Raw genomic sequence first — 12,914 nt, 5'->3', positions numbered from 1 at the left:
CAGGGAGGGGCCTAACTAAATTCATCCAATAGAAACTCTCATTTTTCATTGCATAAAAAAAAAAGGTTATGTTCGAAGTTAATGATTCCAGTTGTAAAATACTTTGCTACAGTTGAAAACAAATGAATACACCCTCTCTGGACATGAAGCACATTTAAAAAGGCTTCAAAATCCCATGTTTTAAGAGGCTCAAGAAAATGAGAGAGACAAAAGACCATTTTTATATTTTTCAGACAAACATTTTTTATTGTGTTACTGATTACAATTCGAAGTCACATATTCAACTGGAAAGAATAAGCATATTTTGTGATGTAAGAAAATAGATTACATTGACTGTTCAAAATGTGGTTTCATTCATCACACATGTTTAGATTGATTCAATGACACCGTATCAACATCCAGACCAGCTGAATATGTCATCTTAGAGGAGTCAAGAGAAACAAACTAAATGAAAACAAGAGAACGACCCCACAATACACCACATGCCCATCAACGCAGTTCATCACACTAGTAGCAAGGATGAGCATCTTAAACTTTACATTTGACTCTGCTGCACTGATTGTGTCCCAAATGGCAACCTATTCCCTATATAGGGGTACTACTATAGACCAGAGCTCTATTCCCTATATAGTGGTACTACTATAGAAAAGGGCCTATAGAGAAAATAGATTGTCTCTATGCCCAGACTACTGGCTGGAATAATCAATACCATTGTTGTAATCCTGTTCCGTGTGGATTAGAGCATGACATCACTGATCAATACAATATTAAATCTGGAAGAGAGGTGAGAGATCAGATTGACCTGCTACAGCCACAGTGTATGTGTGTAATAATGCAGGGACCCTGTCCAACCTTGTTCCTGGAGAGGTACCCTCCTGTAGGCTTTAACTCCAACCCTGTTCCTGGAGAGTTTTTACACACCTGGTTCTAATAATTATCTTGTTGATAAACTGAATCAGGTTAGTTACACCTGGGGTTGGAGTTTAAACCTACAGCAGGGTCTCTCTCCAGGAACAGGGTTGGAGTTTAAACCTACAGGAGGGTCTCCCTCTAGGAACAGGGTTGGAGAGCCCCGGGGTGATGTGAATGGGGTCACTCCACAGTAAGAGGAGTTCAGTAGCGGTCGTAATGTGATGGTCTCTGGTTGTAGGAGTTGTATCTTCCAGACTGATGCCCACCACCACCCTGGCCGTAACGCCTGTCCCTGTCTCCCCCGCGGTCCCTATCCCCTCCGTGGTCCCTGTCTCCCCCGCGGTCCCTGTCTCCTCCCCAACCCCGGCCCCTGTCCCCTCCCCAACCCCTGCCCCTGTACCCGCCACGGTCCTGTGATCTGAAGAACAGAGTGAGGAAGAGAGAGAGAAAGAGATGTGGGGGGGGGGGGGGGAAGAAGAAAAAAAACACATCGACCAAATTAACATGTTTTCCATCCCAGTAAACTGTAGAATGACATATCAGACCGGCAGCTATTGTTGTGCAGAAACACTTCTGGAAATGTCCTGTTCTTACTACGGCACAGAATAATATGGTCGTCGTTAGCAGACCAATACTGTGTTAAATATATGAATGATGAAGAGACGAGACAGGGCTGCGTTCAGCAGATCAAAACGGTGTGCAACATTTAATTGAACAGAAACAGTGGTGTTCTGAACGACCCAATTGAAGAACCACACGGTTGTGGTAGCACAGTAGGAGATGGTGTAAGGCAGGCCTGGGTAACTCCAGTACTCTGGGGGCTTGCTTGGGGGTCACACTATCCGCCCCCCCCCCCATCCACGGCTAACACACCTGACTCCAATAATCAGGATCTTCATTTTAGAATGCAATTTGTTTATATCAGGTGTGTTTCTAGGGATGGGGGGGGGGGAAAGTGAGACACCAAATAAATCAAATCAAATTTTATTTGTCACATACACATGGTTAGCAGATGTTAATGCGAGTGTAGCGAAATGCTTCCATGCTTGTCCACCTCCAATCAGGCTCCCCGAGGACTGGAGTTGCCCAGGCCTACTGTAAGGTGTATTTGCACTAGTTTAGAGATTTCAAGTGGTCACACACCCATATTAAAATCAGGCCACACTGCACCACCCTCACAAAACTAGAGCAACCATACCTCAGATTGTGGAGGAAACATGTTGTTCAAGTACAAACCGTCACACAATGTAGCAAACCGTTTAATGAGATGAACGCACCCAGTTAGCTAGCTAGTTAAGGTCGTTGTTGTTTACCTGTTGTCTCTGCCCCGGTTGTTTCCACCTCCACGCCCTCCCCAGTCCTCTACCAGTGGCGGGGGGTTGGCGGGGCGACTCACGTACTGCTGGTACTCCGGGTCCTGGAGAGAGAACCGGTGGGCAAACTGCTCCTCATAGTTAGGTGGCGTTTCTGGACCATCTGTCATTCTACAATGAGAGAAATACCAGATAGTCACTACTTTTTTTAAAACATCTTTAGAAATACCGGGAAAAGGCCGTGGATTTGCTTCACACGTGTTGTTGCTAGCTAGCTGGCCAGCGGTTTTCCTTTTTTTGCAACAAACGAAACGTTTTTGCAACATAATCCAACTAATGAATAGACCCCAGATTTGGTTGACGTAATCAACTATCCGGGAAACGTTATTTGGCGAACGAAGTTACTTTCACTTTTCTAACAAAAGCCATGTAGCTAGCTAGATATATCCGAGTATTGCATAGCTGCGATGCAGCCAAGATAACTTTAGTTTTGACATTGTTGTAAAAACTATTGGTTACATCACAGCTAAGTATGGCATACAATAGGAACCGGTGAAGACAAAATGTAAGAAATTACCTGTAAATTGTATTTATTCAGCAGACAGCTTCGACATGTACGACTGGACAAAATGTTGACAACAAGAATGCCACGGCAAAAAACGTCCCTCTAGGAACACGCTACCGATATCAATTGGTTCCGGAATATCACGCGTCCGCCTTTCCCCCCCCAGAAATAGTCAACACATTTTATTTAAATATTTCGCCAACTATTTGCAACAAACCTTTTCCACATATTACTTAAGTGTGAACAATCGACATCATCAGAAGTACGTCAAATAATAAAAACTTGATATTGAACCCCTGATGGTTGCAGAGAATCAAGTCAAGCATCTGCCACCTGAAGTAAATTGGCGTGGAATGTGACTTGAGGTGGTGGTCAGCTCAACGAGGCCTGAATCAGAAAAAGACAGCCGAAAACCAGCCTCGTCTCCATCGACATGTAAGTGCTGAGAATTGTAGGTTAATAGTAGGTTAGCCAATTAGCCTATGCCTACCTGCATTATGTGGTAATTTTGGGCCTAGGTCTATCACTGCAGAATTACATCAATGCAAGAGTATTTGCACAGTTTGAAATAAACACATAGTTTCTTGTGAAGAGCATATTTAATTGCATGTCACAAAAAGGCCAAAATTCCACTTTTCTCTCTCACGTTTCCCCTGAGAATAGGTTATGAAATAGACCACAGTGTAACTTCATATCCCAGGCTCTTAGAACGCTGTAGAAAGGAGATCATTGTGTGGGAGGCAGGACTGTTGAGAGCAGGTGGACGCCGCACTGTGTCGCTACTGCTGCTCTCTGCCTGCCTCTCACGAAACACTAACCCATTGGGGAGAGAGCTGAGAGCGCAGATCCGAGGCAAGGCAACTCCAGCGCAGCAGTCAAGGAATATTCAGCGAACATCATAACTTATTATTTTTTGAAAGCACAGCGTTTATCAGCTTTGCGGCTGCGGATAGAAGACGCGGAACGGGTGGGATCGTCACCGAGTTGTCACCTCGTCTGAATAAATAAGTTAGGCTAATGAAATGGCATTAGGTTTTTCTGTGTACGCTTGACTATCAGGAGAATCGAAACGCCGCTCAGCTCGCGAGGGAGTGCAGGGATCATATTTCCCTACTCTCTGTGATCGCATTACTTGCTCGCAGCCGATACCCTGGAATGGACTTATCCAATAGCTAATGCCAAGACTGGATCTATTTTAATAACATTGTTTTTAAAGACACTGCGTTTTTTAAAAGTTCGCTTCTTCTAACCTTTTTATAATTGAAGGGTTGTCCCAAAACTCCGCGGCAATGGGGTAAGTATAGAAGGCACAGAAATGGTTGTCCTCTGGAGCGCATGTAATGTTATGACACCTGCTTTCTGACTATCTAAAACGTCAGTTATGTGTTTGATCTGTATGCATAGGCTACCCTACACTTGTTGGGGGGAGGGGGGGTTAGAATAGAATGGGTGAATAATTAATCGTAACAATAATCGTTTCAAAAGCTTGTCTTGGCATGGAAAGCGTCCCTGCGCGCGGTGTGCGCGCACGGCTCGCCCGAGGTGATACGGTGGAGAATGCCTCCCTCTCCAAACCATTCAGCGTGATAGCTTATCTCCGAAACGTGTCTGATAGCATACGAGTCTTGTTGCCAGAGAGAGACGCACATTTTTACAGTTTACCAGGACAAGGTGCAAAACATGGTTCCCATGTAGAATTATTGTCAACAACAACAACAAAAAAGCCAAGCAAATTTCACTTTATGATTGACATATCTTGATTCCTTAGGAAGCCTATAGGCTAATGACAAATAGTACTATTTTCAACCTCTTAGAACTGAACGAGACGCATGTTACTCTCCTCAGTTATTTGCTACATCGTACGGATAGCCTAATGTGCCGTAGACCTATAGGAGAGGATATCCTATATGGAAGTGCGTACTGCATAGGCACTTAATTCTGTCTGTTGTTATTATCAGCCCTATTTTACAGCATGAACTTTTATAGTGCAAACACTGTTATGTCAGTAAGAGAAGACCGGTGGAATCCTCCAATCAGAGGAGATCTGTGTGAGGAGGGATTGCCTTCACGCTGCTGGCTCAGCTAGCCTGGCTGGACTCGGCAGGTGGAATCTTCCCCGTCATTGCCTCCAGCTCTGTTCTGCTGTGGGAGAATAGAGGTGCCAGAGTCAACTGTGCCCACGCATGAACAAGCCGCCGCAAAGCAAACAGAGAGAGAGGGGGTGGGTGGGGGCAGTGTGTGTGTGGGATGTGATGCCCACAGGGATAGAGGGAGTCTCCTCCTATACAGCTCTGTACATTAGAGATACAGTGGGAGAGGGGGTGGGGGGCAGTGTGTGTGTGTGATTTGATGTGATGCCCACAGGGATAGAGGGAGTCTCCTCCTATACAGCTCTGTACATTAGAGATATTGTTAAACAAATTATTCAAGCTCTGTCAGTGTCAAGTCTTGCCATAGATTTTCAAACCTATTTTATGTCAAAACTGTAAGTATGCCACTCAGGAACATTCAATGTCGTCTTGGTAAGCAACTCTACTGCATATTTGGCCTTGTGTTTGAGGTTATTGTCCTGCTGAAAGGTGAATTCATCTCCCAGTGTAGATTTGGCCTTGTGTTTGAGGTTATTGTGTTGCTGTGCTGCTGCTCCAGTTTCAACTGTTCTGCCTTATTATTATTCGACCATGCTGGTCATTTATGAACATTTGAACATCTTGGCCATGTTCTGTTAAAATCTCCACCCGGCACAGCCAGAAGAGGACTGGCCACCCCACATAGCCTGGTTCCTCTCTAGGTTTCTTCCTAGGTATTGGCCTTTCTAGGGAGTTTTTCCTAGCCACCGTGCTTCTACACCTGCATTGCTTGCTGTTTGGGGTTTTAGGCTGGGTTTCTGTACAGCACTTTGAGATATCAGCTGATGTACGAAGGGCTATATAAATAAATTTGATTTGATTTATTGTCCTGCTGAAAGGTGAATTCATCTCCCAGTGTAGATTTGGCCTTGTGTTTTAGGTTATTGTCCTGCTGAAAGGTGAATTCATCTCCCAGTGTAGATTTGGCCTTGTGTTTGAGGTTATAGTCCTGTTGAAAGGTGAATTCATCTCCCAGTGTAGATTTGACCTTGTGTTTGAGGTTATAGTCCTGTTGAAAGGTGAATTCATCTCCCAGTGTAGATTTGACCTTGTGTTTTAGGTCATTGTCCTGTTGAAAGGTGAATTCATCTCCCAGTGTAGATTTGACCTTGTGTTTTAGGTTATTGTCCTGCTGAAAGGTGAATTCATCTCCCAGTGTCTGGTGGAAAACAGACTGAACCAGTTTTTCCTCTAGGATGTTGCCTGTGCTTAGCGCCATTCCATTTATTTTTATCCTGAAAAACTCCCCAGTTCTTAACAATTATAAGCCATACCCATAACATGACGCAGCCACCACTATGCTTGAAAACATGGAGAGTGGTACTCAGTAATGTGTTGTATTGGATTTGCCCCAAACATAACACTTTGTTTTCAGGACAAATAGTTTATTGCTTTGCCACATTTTTTTTGCAGTTTTACTTTAGTGCCTTATTGGTCTTTGTAGTGGAATCTGTGTTGGAAATTCACTGCTTGACTGAGGGACCTTAGAGATAATTGGATGTGTTGGGGTACAGAGATGAGGTAGTCATTCAAAAACATGTTAACCACTATTAAATGCACACAGACTGAGTCCATGCAACTTATGTGACTTGTTACACACATTTTTTTTTACTCCTGAACTTATTTAGTCTTTGGCATAACAAAGGGGTTGAATACTGATTGACTCAAGACATTTCAGCTTTTAACATTTAAAAAAAAAATGAATTAGTAAAAATGTCTAAAAACACAATTCCACTTTTCACATTTATGTATTCCATTTGAATCCATTTTAAATTCAGACTATAACGCAACAAAATGTGGAAGGTCAAGGGCTGTGAATACTATGTGAAGGCTCTGTAATAGATGTGTTGAAGTTGGGTTGCTGTGGTTGTTTAGCTTCATGGTTACAACGACCCTCAGCCTTTCTCATCTGATATCAGTCATCTCAACTGTTTTACTCTGAAGCTTTTTATTTTGTGGTCTGAGCATTGAGATTCAATTATCTTGATATAGACGATATATAAATAAATGCATGCGTATTTAGATGGAGAGGTAGGCTACTTTATAAATCCCAGAGGGGGAACATGTCAAATCATATTGAATATTTAGAATGATTTATCTTGGTCTCCTTCTGCATCTGGCCTTTACCACCTCACATCAAGCAGCTGTCTGTTGGCAAGGCATCTGGCCTTTACCTCCTCACACCAAGGCATCTGGCCTTTACCTCCTCACACCAAGGCATCTGGCCTTTACCTCCTCACATCAAACAGCTGTCTGTTGGCAAGGCAACTGGCCTTTACCTCCTCACACCAAGGCATCTGGCCTTTACCTCCTCACACCAAGGCATCTGGCCTTTACCTCCTCACATCAAACAGCTGTCTGTTGGCAAGGCAACTGGCCTTTACCTCCTCACACCAAGGCATCTGGCCTTTACCTCCTCACACCAAGGCATCTGGCCTTTACCTCCTCACACCAAACAGCTGTCTGTTGGCAAGGCATCTGGCCTTTACCTCTTCACACCAAGGCATCTGGCCTTTACCTCCTCACACCAAGGCATCTGGCCTTTACCTCCTCACACCAAGGCATCTGGCCTTTACCTCCTCACACCAAGGCATCTGGCCTTTACCTCCTCACACCAAGGCATCTGGCCTTTACCTCCTCACACCAAGGCATCTGGCCTTTACCTCCTCACACCAAGGCATCTGGCCTTTACCTCCTCACACCAAGGCATCTGGCCTTTACCTCCTCACACCAAGGCATCTGGCCTTTACCTCTCACACCAAGGCATCTGGCCTTTACCTCCTCACACCAAGGCATCTGGCCTTTACCTCCTCACACCAAGGCATCTGGCCTTTACCTCCTCACACCAAGGCATCTGGCCTTTACCTCCTCACACCAAGGCATCTGGCCTTTACCTCTTCACACCAAACAGCTGTCTGTTGGCAAGGCATCTGGCCTTTACCTCCTCACACCAAACAGCTGTCTGTTGGCAAGGCATCTGGCCTTTACCTCCTCACATCAAGGCATCTGGCCTTTACCTCCTCACACCAAGGCATCTGGCCTTTACCTCCTCACACCAAGGCATCTGGCCTTTACCTCCTCACACCAAGGCATCTGGCCTTTACCTCCTCACACCAAGGCATCTGGCCTTTACCTCCTCACACCAAGGCATCTGGCCTTTACCTCCTCACACCAAGGCATCTGGCCTTTACCTCCTCACACCAAGGCATCTGGCCTTTACCTCTTCACACCAAGGCATCTGGCCTTTACCTCCTCACACCAAGGCATCTGGCCTTTACCTCCTCACACCAAGGCATCTGGCCTTTACCTCTTCACACCAAGGCATCTGGCCTTTACCTCCTCACACCAAGGCATCTGGCCTTTACCTCCTCACACCAAGGCATCTGGCCTTTACCTCTTCACACCAAACAGCTGTCTGTTGGCAAGGCATCTGGCCTTTACCTCCTCACACCAAACAGCTGTCTGTTGGCAAGGCATCTGGCCTTTACCTCCTCACATCAAGGCATCTGGCCTTTACCTCCTCACACCAAGGCATCTGGCCTTTACCTCCTCACACCAAACAGCTGTCTGTTGGCAAGGCATCTGGCCTTTACCTCCTCACACCAAGGCATCTGGCCTTTACCTCCTCACACCAAGGCATCTGGCCTTTACCTCCTCACACCAAGGCATCTGAATCAAACATGTCTTAACACTTAATATGAAGCCATGCAGCTGCAACAACTAGTGTTGACATGTCATCGTGACTAGACACAGTCATCAGATTATTATGGGTGTGTGTGTGTGTGTGTGTTGAATCAGTACCTAGGCTGACATATCAAACAGTATTTAATATAACAATGACTGAATCCGATGTGTTTGGGTGCAGTGTGACGTGAGAAGGTTCAGTTCATGACTGAGTTTCCGTGCTCAGTGAAAGGAGAAGGATGTTGCTATGTTTTCTCTTCAGAGAGAGATCGTCATGAGGGTAGTCTTGGAATGTGTAAGGAACCAGTCTAGCACATCTGAGTCATACTCAAGACACAGTACTGTACCAACTCACCCAACCGGTCTGGGCTTTAGGAACTAGGCGTTCTGTGTCAGTGTTTCCCCTAGCTCAGTCATTTTCCAGGCGGGCCCCGCAAAGACCCCCCCCCCCCCCCTAAATCACCCCTCAGTCAACATCTAGGTCCTCCTTAACCTGATTTTTAAACTGAGAACCAACTTGAAGTCAACTTATATTTTAGTCTGGGACTAACAGTGAGGTGGTGGGAGAAAGACAGTAGTGTGGTCTTATGTCATTCTGGGAGTGGTTGCTGAAACTACCTTACTGCAACATCATCATAACACAGACCTGGAGGAAGGTCGCACCACCTGTCTCCTGTTGATCCCACTCTTCCTTGTCATTCATCACACCTTCTTACTGTAGTTTGACTTTCACCTCTCTCCTGTTGATCCCACTCTTCCTTATCATTCATCACACCTTCTTACTGTAGTTTGACTTCTACCTGTCTCCTGTTGATCCCGCTCTTCCTTATCATTCATCACACCTTGTAATTCATTCATCACACCTTGTAATTCAGTCATCACACCTTGTAATTCAGTCATCACACCTTGTAATTCAGTCATCACACCTTGTAATTCAGTCATCACACCTTGTAATTCAGTCATCACACCTTGTAATTCAGTCATCACACCTTGTAATTCAGTCATCACACCTTGTAATTCAGTCATCACACCTTGTAATTCAGTCATCACACCTTGTAATACAGTCATCACACCTTGTAATTCAGTCATCACACCTTGTAATTCAGTCATCACACCTTGTAATTCAGTCATCACACCTTATTAACCACTGAGTGTAAGAAACATTAAGAACTCTTCCCATGACAGACTGACCGGGTGAAAGCTATGATCCCTTATTGATGTCACTTGTTAATTCCACTTCAAATCAGTGTAGATGAAGGAGAGGAGATGGGTTAAAGAAGGATTTTTAAGCCTTTAAGCCTTAAGACTGGTAGTAGGTGCCAGGCGCATCGGTTTTGTGTCAAGAACTGCAACTCTGGTGGGTTTTTCACGCTCAACAGATTGGTCCACCACCCAAAAGGACATCCAGCCAACTTGACACAACTGTGGGAAGCATTGGAGTCAACATGGGCCAGCATCCCTGTGGAACGCTTTCAACACCTCGTAGAGTCAACATGGGCCAGCATCCCTGTGGAAGGCTTTCGACATGTTCCTAATGTTTTGTACACTCAGTGTATAGTCTGTTTTCCTTGTAATTCCTAGTCATCATCACACCCTCTCAATATGTAGCCCCAAAGCCAATTCCTATTTTGACCGCCTTTCCTTCCAGTTCTCTGCTGCCAATGACTGGAACGAACTGCAAAAATCACTGAAGCTGGAGACTCATCTCTCCCTCACTAACTTTAAGCACCAGCTGTCAAGAGCAGCTTACAGATCACTGCACATGTACTAGCTTACCTGGTTAAATAAAAACGTCTGTTCCACCTGTTCTCCTTGTAGGTCAAGTTCAGGAATGTGTCATTAAACATTTCCTGTTCAAAGTAGTCAGGATCTGCAGAGGAAATAATCTAGTTTGATACTGGTGTCAGTAGTGAAGCTCAATACCTTGGACAATCTAGTTTGATACTGGTGTCAGTAGTGAAGCTCAATACCTTGGACAATCTAGTTTGATACTGGTGTCAGTAGTGAAGCTCAATACCTTGGACAATCTAGTTTGATACTGGTGTCAGTAGTGAAGCTCAATACCTTGGACAATCTAGTTTGATACTGGTGTCAGTAGGGAAGCTCAATACCTTGGACAATCTAGTTTGATACTGGTGTCAGTAGTGAAGCTCAATACCTTGGACAATCTAGTTTGATACTGGTGTCAGTAGGGAAGCTCAATACCTTGGTCAATCTAGTTTGATACTGGTGTCAATAGGGAAGCTCAATACCTTGGACAATCTAGTTTGATACTGGTGTCAATAGGAAGCTCAATACCTTGGACAATCTAGTTTGATACTGGTGTCAGTAGTGAAGCTCAATACCTTGGACAATCTAGTTTGATACTGGTGTCAGTAGGGAAGCTCAATACCTTGGACAATCTAGTTTGGTACAAGGTATTGAGCTCCCCTACAATCTAGTTTGATACTGGTGTCAGTAGTGAAGCTCAATACCTTGGACAATCTAGTTTGATACAAGGTATTGAGCTTCACTACTATCTAGTTTGATACTGGTGTCAATAGGGAAGCTCAATACCTTGGACAATCTAGTTTGATACTGGTGTCAGTAGGGAAGCTCAATACCTTGGGACAATCTAGTTTGATACTGGTGTCAGTAGGGAAGCTCAATACCTTGGACAATCTAGTTTGATACTGGTGTCAGTAGGGAAGCTCAATACCTTGGACAATCTAGTTTGATACTGGTGTCAGTAGGGAAGCTCAATACCTTGGACAATCTAGTTTGATACTGGTGTCAGTAGGGAAGCTCAATACCTTGGACAATCTAGTTTGATACTGGTGTCAGTAGTGAAGCTCAATACCTTGGGACAATCTAGTTTGATACTGGTGTCAGTAGGGAAGCTCAATACCTTGGACAATCTAGTTTGATACTGGTGTCAGTAGGGAAGCTCAATACCTTGGACAATCTAGTTTGATACTGGTGTCAGTAGGGAAGCTCAATACCTTGGACAATCTAGTTTGATACTGGTGTCAGTAGTGAAGCTCAATACCTTGGACAATCTAGTTTGATACTGGTGTCAGTAGTGAAGCTCAATACCTTGGACAATCTAGTTTGATACTGGTGTCAATAGTGAAGCTCAATACCTTGGGACAATCTAGTTTGATACTGGTGTCAGTAGGGAAGCTCAATACCTTGGACAATCTAGTTTGATACTGGTGTCAGTAGTGAAGCTCAATACCTTGGACAATCTAGTTTGATACTGGTGTCAGTAGGGAAGCTCAATACCTTGGACAATCTAGTTTGATACTGGTGTCAGTAGGGAAGCTCAATACCTTGGACAATCTAGTTTGATACTGGTGTCAGTAGGGAAGCTCAATACCTTGGACAATCTAGTTTGATACAAGGTATTGAGCTCCCCTACAATCTAGTTTGATACTGGTGTCAGTAGTGAAGCTCAATACCTTGGACAATCTAGTTTGATACAAGGTATTGAGCTTCACTACTATCTAGTTTGATACTGGTGTCAGTAGGGAAGCTCAATACCTTGGACAATCTAGTTTGATACTGGTGTCAGTAGTAAAGCTCAATACCTTGGACAATCTAGTTTGATACTGGTGTCAGTAGTAAAGCTCAATACCTTGGACAATCTAGTTTGATACTGGTGTCAGTAGGGAAGCTCAATACCTTGGACAATCTAGTTTGATACAAGGTATTGAGCTTCACTACTATCTAGTTTGATACTGGTGTCAATAGGGAAGCTCAATACCTTGGACAATCTAGTTTGATACTGGTGTCAGTAGGGAAGCTCAATACCTTGGACAATCTAGTTTGATACTGGTGTCAGTAGTGAAGCTCAATACCTTGGACAATCTAGTTTGATACTGGTGTCAATAGGGAAGCTCAATACCTTGGACAATCTAGTTTGATACAAGGTATTGATCTCCCCTACAATCTAGTTTGATACTGGTGTCAGTAGTGAAGCTCAATACCTTGGACAATCTAGTTTGATACAAGGTATTGAGCTTCACTACTATCTAGTTTGATACTGGTGTCAATAGGGAAGCTCAATACCTTGGACAATCTAGTTTGATACTGGTGTCAGTAGGGAAGCTCAATACCTTGGACAATCTAGTTTGATACTGGTGTCAGTAGGGAAGCTCAATACCTTGGGACAATCTAGTTTGATACTGGTGTCAGTAGGGAAGCTCAATACCTTGGACAATCTAGTTTGATACTGGTGTCAGTAGGGAAGCTCAATACCTTGGACAATCTAGTTTGATACTGGTGTCAGTAGGGAAGCTCAATACCTTGGACAATCTAGTTTGATACTGG

At 44.2% G+C, this 12,914-nt stretch overlaps 2 protein-coding genes across 3 annotated transcripts in view; one reads left to right on the top strand and one right to left on the bottom strand.

Annotated features, from left to right (window-relative positions):
- Window positions 1-217: 217 nt before the first annotated feature.
- LOC116359592 (RNA guanine-N7 methyltransferase activating subunit-like) lies at window positions 218-4,154 on the bottom strand. Of its 2 annotated transcripts, none has more exons than XM_031812440.1 (3): window positions 4,041-4,154; window positions 2,226-2,396; window positions 218-1,330 (listed from the first exon to the last, which is right to left on the bottom strand). In XM_031812440.1, the coding sequence occupies exons 2-3, from the start codon at window positions 2,393-2,395 to the stop codon at window positions 1,114-1,116; spliced, it is 387 nt and encodes a 128-aa protein (XP_031668300.1). In that variant the 5' UTR covers window position 2,396; window positions 4,041-4,154; the 3' UTR covers window positions 218-1,113. The 2 variants fall into 2 exon arrangements, with proteins under 2 accessions (XP_031668300.1, XP_031668299.1); XM_031812439.1 differs by lacking the exon at window positions 4,041-4,154 and adding an exon at window positions 2,803-2,944.
- LOC116359575 (homer protein homolog 2-like) overlaps window positions 3,542-12,914 on the top strand; it is a 127,185-nt gene continuing 117,812 nt past the window's right edge. Inside the window, exon 1 of the mRNA XM_031812410.1 lies at window positions 3,542-4,084. Coding sequence (XP_031668270.1) covers window positions 4,080-4,084 — 5 coding nt within the window. The 5' untranslated portion in view covers window positions 3,542-4,079. The remainder of the gene's footprint in view (window positions 4,085-12,914) is intronic.

Source organism: Oncorhynchus kisutch, unplaced genomic scaffold, assembly GCF_002021735.2.
Source record: "Oncorhynchus kisutch isolate 150728-3 unplaced genomic scaffold, Okis_V2 Okis03b-Okis08b_hom, whole genome shotgun sequence".
Lineage (NCBI taxonomy): Eukaryota > Metazoa > Chordata > Actinopteri > Salmoniformes > Salmonidae > Oncorhynchus > Oncorhynchus kisutch.
Note: the sequence above shows the minus strand (reverse complement) of the source record. Positions and strands in the feature narration are given on the sequence as shown.

Excerpts from the sequence above, each read along its gene's own strand:
- LOC116359592 (XM_031812440.1), bottom strand. The coding sequence starts at position 2,395 with ATGACAGATGGTCCAGAAACGCCACCTAACTATGAGGAGCAGTTTGCC. Across the intron at positions 1,331-2,225 it reads AACCGGGGCAGAGACAACAG|ATCACAGGACCGTGGCGGGT; the intron begins GTAAACAACAAC and ends TCTGTTCTTCAG.